This window comes from Rhinolophus sinicus, chromosome X (assembly GCF_036562045.2).
Source record: "Rhinolophus sinicus isolate RSC01 chromosome X, ASM3656204v1, whole genome shotgun sequence".
NCBI classification, from domain to species: domain Eukaryota; kingdom Metazoa; phylum Chordata; class Mammalia; order Chiroptera; family Rhinolophidae; genus Rhinolophus; species Rhinolophus sinicus.
Window position 1 is genome coordinate 27960264 of NC_133768.1, and position 10196 is coordinate 27970459.

Below are 10196 nucleotides of genomic sequence, written 5' to 3' on the forward strand. Positions count from 1 at the left end.
TACCAGCTCATTGTCAGAAATTATGGTATTTAATTACATCCATCAGATATAATTTAAAAATCTACTTGGAGATTAATGGTTCATACTTCTGAGTTTGAAGAGTAAGGCCACATCCTCATATATGAAGAATGAACCAAAATGGTGGTTATTTTGTGTAAAAGGAAGGTAACTATAGACCTAACAGCCGAAATATTTCCAGAGGTATCAAATGATACACTTAACTTTTTAAAGTTAGTCTATGTGTGGCAAAAGAAGTGGGAAACCGAGACCATTATTGATGGAGGTTAAACTTTGTTTTCTTGGCTAAGTTGCATTCTGACCTAAATCCCTCAGTGTTGCATTAATTTTCCACTATTCCATGAGATATAAACATTTATAGACATAAACAAAGGCAGTGAAAAAATTTCAGATTCTAATTTCAATAATTAAAATAACCACCTTTTTTCAAACAATTCATATCAAAATTCACAAATATTTACGGCAAACTACGTCCTTTATACAATGACCAATGCCAGAGACACGGTGTGAGCTGTGCTGCACAAAATAAGTGGAACATCAGAGAAGCACCAATGCAGCAACTTTAATGACCACAATGCAGATGAACTTTGAAAAAATTTTTGAAAAATTCCAGTTGTCCAAAAGTGCCAGACAGGTTACTAATTTTCAATCCATGACAATTTCGTTCAAGCCTTTGAGTTATTCTGTGTTGATGTTCAAAGAACATGCATCCTTTTTTCTTTAATAGATAAAAGGGCACTTTAGCTGCTTCACAGGTTTTTTAGAAAATCTGGTGGAAATGCAATTTATCATCTAAACACCATAATATATGGTGTTTTTTTCTCCCAAATAAAACACAGTGCTTAGCAAAGAGCTTTGCTATTAAAGCATGTTTCAGTATTTAGACAAAAAGAAAGACACTGTACACGGTAAGACACTGCTGGTTCTTACTATGTACTATACAAGAAAGCTTTCATTAGCATTTGGTGGTACCTAGTATTATCTAATGGGTACTGGTATTTACCAATAGTAATTTCTAAATTGTGATGAGTTTGTTACATGGAACAGTATTCCTCCACTCTTTGGGGAAAAACCTAAGGTTACAATTTGGAAAACATGGCTACTTGGAAAAGCAGGAAGAAAATACACGCCAGGACTGAGTGGAAGACCTTCCTCTAAGAGACTAAAAACTTTTGTGATGGGTTTATGGTACCTAATAATCAGAGAAGACAGCCACTCACCCACAGTCAGTATTAAGACAATCCCTTAGTAAACATGGAGGGATAAAACTGGCAAGCTCGTGCCCCCACCAGTTCCGTTAGCAAGGTTCTTTAGATGACTTCTTCTATTCCCCTGCAGAAGTCAAAGTTGTATTTCTTCCTTTACAGCACTCTGTACATTTACATTATTTCATTAATTTGTTTAAAAGAACCTGTTTCATTCACCACCTTACTCTCACCACCTGGCAGCACAGTGCCTGGCACACTGAGTAACTGGCTGAGTTTGTACCAGGAAAATGCCTACTCCCTACTAGGAAATCAATGACTATGTTTCAGTGAAGTTAATTAACTCCTTGGGTACATGTCAGAAGATAGGAAAGAGGGGAAGGGTCATTTCTCTCCTAGTGGTGTTAGGAATAGACTGCCGTTTGCATTCACAAAGCACCATGGCAGCATTTTGATGAACATTTGGTTTAGGGAACTTAAAGCATGACAGCAACAAAACCCCCTCTGGTGGAAATTTGAGTTCTTTTGTGTGTGTGCCTTTTTATGCATAGAGAATATGTGACTCGGGGGTCCCAACTTCTATTTTTTAACATTTCTTTTGCCTAATAAACATGTATTTTGAAAAGAAAGAATCAATGTTTGTGATGTATGTTAAAATGTGGCTCACTAAACTATCATTTGAAATCTCACAAGTTAATAAGCTGGTAGAGGCAGAGACACGGGGTGTCTCTGCACCAAGTAAGAGGAAAAATGATCTCCTAGATACATCTTCCTGGTTCTTTGCCTCATTTCTGTTGGATGTTTAATTGTTTTAATGGGCATTATTGGTGCCAAAGGCAAGACTACAAAAGAATAGAAAATTGATGGTCTACTAGTGTGTCAAAATCCCACACAAATACAGGAGCAGAAAAAGGGTAAGGAAAGGTGTCCTTGTCTAATTTTCAAGGGAAATGATCCAATTAGAAAGGTGTCCTTGTCTAACTTTCAAGAGAGATGATCCAATACTTTGAAAAAACTGGTACAATTTAAATATCTATGTCTTTGACATGTGAGGAAGAAATTCTGCTTAAGGAAAAATCAGTCTCTTTTGATAAACAAATATAGCTTTAAAAAAACAAAAACAAAGCCAGAGTGCAGTAATTAAGTTGATCTAGTGAAATTTATATTCACTTAATCCATTTAAGAAAATTACATGGCTGACTTCCACATACTTTTGGAATTATTTTTCAACTTAAGATTAAGCAGTTCTTTCCAAGTACCCTATTATGGAGAAACTTAAAGAAAAAAGTCGTTTTGATTAAGGACTAGCGATGGTAACAATGTAAATTTGATAATAAACATCTAAAACTGAATTAACTTATCAACATATATGGGTCTATTTGAAGACTCTTTAAATTCTATGTGAAATCAAATTTTGGGTGATAATCTTATAAAAAATGGACATCTATTTCATCATGTATAGTTCTTAACCATAGTCCAAAATTCCATGTATGACAATATTCAACAATCCTTCAAACACCAACAGATAGTTATCTGCAGTACCATAGGGAATTCTGAAAACCCACCCGGCAAACCCACTCTTAGCCAAATGCTATAGCTAAGTACAGTAATCTCTCTATTGAGTAACATTGTGCCATTCCTCATTTTTCTTAATCAGTGCAATCAATCTGATTAGGCAGGATTGTTTAAAAAACCGTTTCTACTCCAAATGTGCTACAATTCTGCGATTCCATATATGGGTAATTATCAAAAGAATTATATTATTTTTCAAAAAGCAAACAAAAAACAACTCTCCAACTCCAATCCCTTTCTAGCGCTACAAACTTGGCTCCTGTCTAGAATTTTAACATTTAGTATTCATGCAAAGCATCTCATTAGACTCGTAACAAAACTTTTTTTAAAAAAAGGCTACAATTTTATCATGCGATGTGAAGTAGCAGATTACAGTCCAGATTCTTAATCAGTTTGATCCTTGGTCATTTGAGAATGTAAAAGATGACCTACGGTTATATACAGTGAGGAAAAAGTTCTCCATTTATGGGCAGGTTAGGTTCTTGAGTTCATTTGATTCCAAATCCAAAGTAACCCATTACAAGTGACCAATCACTGAATCCATGTGTTGGCTGAGGGCAGTTTTTGCCCTTGCCAGACATTATTTATATAATCAAATCAAAATCAAAGTTCTTAAGGAAAGAAGCTATTTAGTTGTTTGTTCTCCGGAGACAAAAGAATGCAGATTTGTAGCTAGACGCCAGGGTCAAATTATATGCTGCAAATGTGACCCGACAGCATCTCCTATCCTCCATGTTCTTCCACAATGTGACCTTGCTGCTGATCCATCAAGCTTCTCCCCCCGTGGCATCTGGGCTGGCCATAGGGCTCCTCTGTGATTTCCCAGGCTGGTTCACACAGAGCCTGGTTCTCTTAGGATCCTCGCTCTGGAGAAAACTACTTATCCTGTAAGAAGTCTGTGGGGACAGAGACAGGAGTGCAGTTTCCAGGCTCTCGGCCTCACGTGGAAAGGTGCTGGCTCAGGTAGTAAATGGCCATCAACTGTGAGTGGATGACCATCAGCTGTGGCTAGTTGGCCGTCAGCTGTAACCAGTGAGCCATTGGCCACTAATATAACTGCTGTGGCTACGCTGGCAGAAAAATGGGGGCTAGCAAGAAGATGGTGGCTGGCAAGCGCGGATTGTAGTTAGGATGGCAGGTTGCGGACAGTGTGGCTCCTGCTTCCCGTGTCTCCAACCCAGCCGCCAGCAAGAATATAGTGGTATGACTCCCCTACCTGTGGCTCCGTGAGTGTTCCCTTTTGGCCTCACCGTGTCCTTTGTTCTTATGTGGGGAGCAGGAGCTGAGACGCTGCATGACAAAGTCCAACTATCCTGAGACCACCATGCTAGAAAGACTGCCAGTCCCAGCCAAATCCAGCCTCCCAGCTATTCCCATCAAGGTGGCAAACCCAGTGAAACCATTTGGAAGAGGATCTGTAGTTCCTCAGGGTCCAGTCCCCAGCCATTCAAGTAACCGTCGCTATGGCCCCAGACATCCTGGAGCAGAGACAAGCCATTCTCATTATGCCCTATTTGAATTTCTGACCCACAGAAGTCATGAGCACAATAAAATGATTGTTATTTTACACTCCTAACTTTTGGGGTGGTTTGTTGCCCAGCATTAGTAACTGAACACTCTTGGATAACACCTGTCCCTACCACTGACTGAGAACTTGGTGTATTTACAAAAATCCCTGGTCTCTTCAAAAATATATAAGGGTAATATTAGCTATCTTGCAAATTTATTGTGACATTGGGAGTAACTGAGATGTCTGTCCTATAATAGTACTGAATAAAAGGTAGCTATTAGATAATAGTTTTGTGATCATGACCTACCAAGAGCATTGTTAAATGCTAGGTAATGCATATCCAAATTTAAATTTAAAATTAACAACGTACTTTATTGTTCAAGGCAAAGAAAGTTTACCGCTTAAGGGAGAAACAACCCTAAATTATTGGAAAAAAAATAACTTTGGGTTTTTCTGAATATACAATAAGGAAGAAAAACAACCCAAATGAACACATACTTTTATATATTTAATCTTCATAGCAAACCATTTGAAGACGTTAAGTAAGCTGTCCGAGGTCACATGATTGATAGGTGGCCAAGTTCAGGACAGTTTGAATCCAAAGCCTCCTGTATTCTCCAAACTACTCTGCCTTGCTACAGGATTACATTATAATTTAGTTCATATAGAAGTTTAATGTGGTATTTAGGTCAAGTATTCCATGGACTTTTGAGACATCTATAATCCCTTTCACTAATGTATCTAATAGCACTGGATGCATATATGGTCTCACAGAGTGATCTTACAATTAAACAGAAACTTGAAAGAAATTCCTAAAATGTACTCCTGACAGCAGGCAAAATCTGCTGCTTAAGTTATGTTTTTGTTTGTTGTGAAATGTTTTATGAAAGGCCAGGCTTCTCACATACCTCTCAAATCCCTTAGCTGGCAATGATTGATCTAAATGGCTCCCTGGAGATTACAATCATTCTATAAAAGTGAGTAAAAGAGGGATTATATCTGCCCACAAATTAAAATGTCCTTTGTAAAAGTCAACCTGGGGAACTTGAAAATCTTAGATGTTAAAAGAAAATCATCATGAAGATCTTTCAGTAAGTTATACTTGGTTTTCTCTGGTTTATTACTTGAGAAAGTTTTGGTGCTAAGCGCTACTCTGTATAATTTTCCACCTGTCTAAGCTGTGTAGGTTAAATGAAACAGCTTTTGTTCTACTTCTGTTCTTTTTCAAGAAGCCAGAAGAGGGTGTAACTGTTGTGACCTCCAGGCTTGCAGAGCTATTTGTAAACATGCATCAATAGTAACTCATTTCAAGCAACAAGCTGAACCTTCCCTGACGGGTAAACCACATTGTTACGTTTCCCAAGGAAATTCTGCTGCCCATTTAAGGTATGGATTTAAAATATGCAGAGATGATACAGGTCTGAATTCAGAACCACTGTATCTCAGACTTTCTACAATTTGCAGATGGTTAGGCACTTTGGTTTATCTTAAACTACCACTTAAGACATGTTTTCTTATAATGCCCTTTAAAGTGGATTTTTATACTACCATTTTTAAAAATGAGCTACATATAAAGCGCTCTTTAAAGAACCTCTTTTCAACTGAAAATAATAATACTCACCTGTTATTAGCATACGGTGCACTGCCATTTCAAAAAACTGCCAGTGACTCATGTTACAAATGCAGCTATTTTTAGGATGGTGCCTGAATGATGTTAACAATATTCCTTGAAAAAGGCACTATTTGATCAAGTATTTTGTGGATAGATGGATAAATGCACTTGTTATATTCCCAAATTACTCTCGGTAAAATGTGTTCATTTGGCCATCTGCGTGTCCTTGCTTTTTGTTTAGTCAATAAATCACACGGACATCAAAAAAAATGAATCTGCTTTATATGAAATAGCTACATGTTTATAAATCTTAAAGAAGAAATGTACACTCATTCTAGAGGTTATACAGCACATCTGATGTCAACTTCAGGGTGACAGCACCCTGAACACACTTGAGTAATACTATTTGCACTAAAGATTCTCTTGTAATTGCTACGGCTGTGAAACCCTAACAAATATATTCTAAAAAAAAGTTATCACAACTAAATGTGACTAAGCAAAAGTCTAAAACATTACTATCACTTTTTAAAAATAAGATTAAACATGTATTAAAAAGGATTTATTAAAAGCCAAAATCAGTAGTGGGGAAAACTATCCTTAAGAAGAAATTCCATGGCCAGCAGCCATGTGAGTACTACGGACGGATTATAAACTCCCTAACAAGCATACCCTATTATTTTTGTTTGTTTCCACCGCAAATGACAATCAGCCGTTTTCTCATTTGTCTTTTTGGAAAACTTAAAGCTTATGATAAGTGCCTGGACTGCCCCCCCATACACTGAATTGGGCCATTGGAGAAAAGCATTTCGGCTGACTGACACCCAGATTACTGGTTGGTACAAGAAGTGCTGACGCAACCTTTAACACACCAGGACACAAAAGACATGGTTCTGCTTTCGCTTAAAACCATAAAGCAGGTTATAAGCAGCAAACAACGCATATCAGGTACCCAAATTAAAATGCAGCTTTAAAATTAATGGCCATGGGGAAAGTTTCTGTAGGAACTGGGCCTAAGTAGGGCATACTGTCATCCGTAGAAACATTCCTGTAATTTCCCTTCAGTAAATACAAGCTGGCCTCTTCCCGGCAGTTTTAATCCTAATTAAGACAAACATTTTAAATCAAGCCCTGAAGATCCTGGTGAAGGGCCTTCCGTAAAAATCTCCTTGCTGGTTCCTCCAAAGGTAATTCATTTCTAGAGACAATGAAGTAGATCTCTTAACATCTTCAGAGAAGACATTTCCCTCCCTCCCTGCTTTCTGCTACTCCACACAGCAAACAGACTGAGAAAAGCTGCCCGCCCTTTGGAACAGGCAAGGAAAGCACGGCTCCTTTCAATTCAAGCTTCCCCCTTCGTTTTACAACACTGGTGGACAGAAGCTTCAAGTCTACAGGCCACTGGAAGAAAACTGATTTTGTAAAGTGGGGCGCTGAAGCAACTTCCCATATTGCTTCCCTCCCACCACCACTTTGGGGAGGAAAAAATGAACTGCTTTTACCTAAAGAAAGCCAAGAACTTGTTCCCGATAGCCTCCAACTAACCATCTCTACTCCCCACTCCACCCCCTTTTGCTTAGGAAGTATACTTTTTCTAGGATGAAAACTGTTTTGGAAGCAAAACAAAACTAAAGCTTAGTCCCAGGAACCCAAATAGAAGTAAATGCTGGGGTATGAGTTTCAGCAAGAGGGCAGAATAACGAGGTTAGGGAAAAACATCTGAAACTGTACCTGCCTGATTTTTACTTTGCCCACTCCTATTATCACTATATTTGCAGTAAGCTCCTGGCTCCCTATTTTCTTGCCTACAGAGAAAAGAAAAAAGAAAAGAAAAAAAAAGCCGATAGATGGGTATGGAGGCAATTAAGGAAAGATTAGTAGGCACTGCATATGGCCCAACAAATTCGAGCTGGCTTCTTCCCCATACCCCACATTCCTGGCCAAGAGAAAAGGATCCCGACCTGAAAAGAAAATGGGAATTGAAGCTGGTTTCCCTAACCTAGCTGAAAAGTCTTTATGCAATCAGGGGGCTATTATTTCAGGAGACAGAAAGGGGCAAAAGATTCACGTTGCTAAGGAGACACTCTGAAGCTGGCATTCCTACATAAATTTCCATTTCTATTGGAGAGGGGAAAGAAAAGATATTTTCTCCAAAGTTTATTTGGATCCCCTGGTTACTGAAGAAAGGCATTTTACCGATTTATTTTATCTTTAGTTGTAAACAACCAACCCTGAAAGAATTAAAAGACCTACATGTTGACCTCCTGCTGCCAACCAGTCCCCTCCACAGTGAATTAAGCAACAAAGCCAAAGCCCTTCAATGGGAATTTTGAGGAAATATCAAAGAAAAAGCCTTTTGTAAACAGAAAATCAAATTTATGAAAGAAACTTAACCAAGTGAACTAATCTCTCTTCTAACAAGAAACCAAAGACAAAAGTCAATCAGATTCTTGTGAATTTTTGTGTTATTTCAACTTTCTTGGAACTTGAAACGTTTCCAGTAAAGCTTTATAAATAGTCCCAAAGACATGAAACTGTCACGAAGGAATTTAATGAGTTTCTCGGGGGTGCGTGTGTGTAAAATCACGGGCAGGTCCCCTCCCTCTATCCCCCCCCTTCTCCGCACTGACACCAGCAACCGAAGAATCAAAATTATCAAGGAAAAGGATCTGCAGTAAAAAAATCGGAACTTGGCAGATTTCTGCTAAGGGAGTAACAGGGGCGCAGGGGAAAGCAACTGGCGGTGTAGGAGAGAGTAAAGCTGTAAAGCCCGCCCTGGGGCTGGTAGCCCCAGTAACTACCTTCTCTTCCACCCTCCATCCCATCCATTTGCAGCTTCCAGTGCTGGCTGAATATACTATGAAGTTCCAGGTTCCTGAGAGTAGTTCCTGAAGAGAAAGAAAGGTCTGGAAGAGAGAGGAGGTACTCGGAGTGGGAGATTAGGAAGGGCAACTCACAACCAACGACGGTGTCACCAAAAAAGGAAAGGAAATCAAGCCTGCCCCTCTCCCAACTCCCCATATCCCTCAAAATGTAAGGAAAAGAAGTCCAAACTGAAACTCACTGGGGACAACCCAGCTAAAGGGAGGAGAAAAGACAGGAACGTGGGCACTAAGGTAAACTACTCAAGCAGATGCCTCCCTGAGAGGAGGGAGAAGAGAGCGTGGAAGCCTGAGAGAACCCAGGGCATCCCGGTGAAGTTGAAGCGTTTTTGCTCCCCTTTTCAGCGGGGGTGAGGAAGGCACTGCATTTTTAACACAGCCACACGGTTCTCGCCGTTAAGTGACAACCATCACCCCAAATAGCATACGTGTTACTCCAGAGCCCGAGGAATGGCCACGGGAGGAGGGAGAGGGAGCGGGACGTCGCATTGGGTTTGGTGACTAGGACTGGGGAGAGGGAAGGGGTGGACATCGGGGAGACGGCTGGAGCCCGAGGATCCCCGAAGGGCCAGGACGGCGCGGACAAGGGTAGGGGCCACAGAAGGTGGGGGGAGAGGCGGTGGCGGTGCTGGCAGTGGGGCGCGGGGCAGCCCGGGGCGGGAGGCAGGGGTCGCGGCGCGCCGGGCCCTCACCGCTGCTGAGCGTGGACTCGCAGTGCCAGATGTCCAAGCTGGCGGGCTTCCGGCAGGACTCCCACAGGGACAGGTAGTACTGGTGGTCGGCCGTGACCCAGGCCGGGCTCAGCACGGCCCCCAGGTCCAGACACAGCGCCAGGAAGATGCACACCAGCCCGACCAGCTTCAGCGGGGTCAGCACCGACACGCGCACCTCCTCCATGCCGCTGCCCGCCGAAGCCATGTCCCGGGCGCCGCAGCCGGACGGCCAGTCGGAGGCGAGGACGCCAGGCGGGTCCGGAGAGCCGGGAGGCCGACCTCCCTTGGAGGGAAGCAGCCCCGCCGCGCGCGTGGACTGACTCCCTCGGGGCCTCGCGCCTCCCGCCGCGGCGAAGGTGGATTTGCAGGGGCGGCCGGCCGGGGCGGAGTGGGGGGGGAGCGGTCGTCGGCAGCCGCAGCGACGCCGATCCCGCCACGGACCTTCGCCTCCGTCCCTCGCCGCGCTCTGCCCGAGCCCGCGCCCGCTCCGCCCCGGCGCAGTCCAGCTCGCTCCGCCCCGGCCCCTCCCCGGGCTACGGGAGGCGGTGCCGAGCGGGGCGGGGCGGCGGTCCGCACCCGGGCGGGGTCAGGCTCCGACTCCCGGCTCCCGGCCTGAGAGGCTCGCGCCCGCCCCGCCCCTGCCCGGTGCGCGCCGAGCGGGTCCCCCACTCTCTGCCTCTTGTGCGC

General features: G+C 42.7%; 1 protein-coding gene across 1 annotated transcript in view; it reads right to left on the reverse strand.

Moving 5' to 3' along the window:
• Positions 1-9971, reverse strand: part of LOC109435273 (transmembrane protein 47) — a 28891-nt gene extending 18920 nt beyond the window's left edge. Inside the window, exon 1 of the mRNA XM_074323345.1 lies at positions 9489-9971. Within this exon, the coding sequence (XP_074179446.1) occupies positions 9489-9714 (226 nt within the window). The 5' untranslated portion in view covers positions 9715-9971. The remainder of the gene's footprint in view (positions 1-9488) is intronic.
• Positions 9972-10196: the final 225 nt, after the last annotated feature.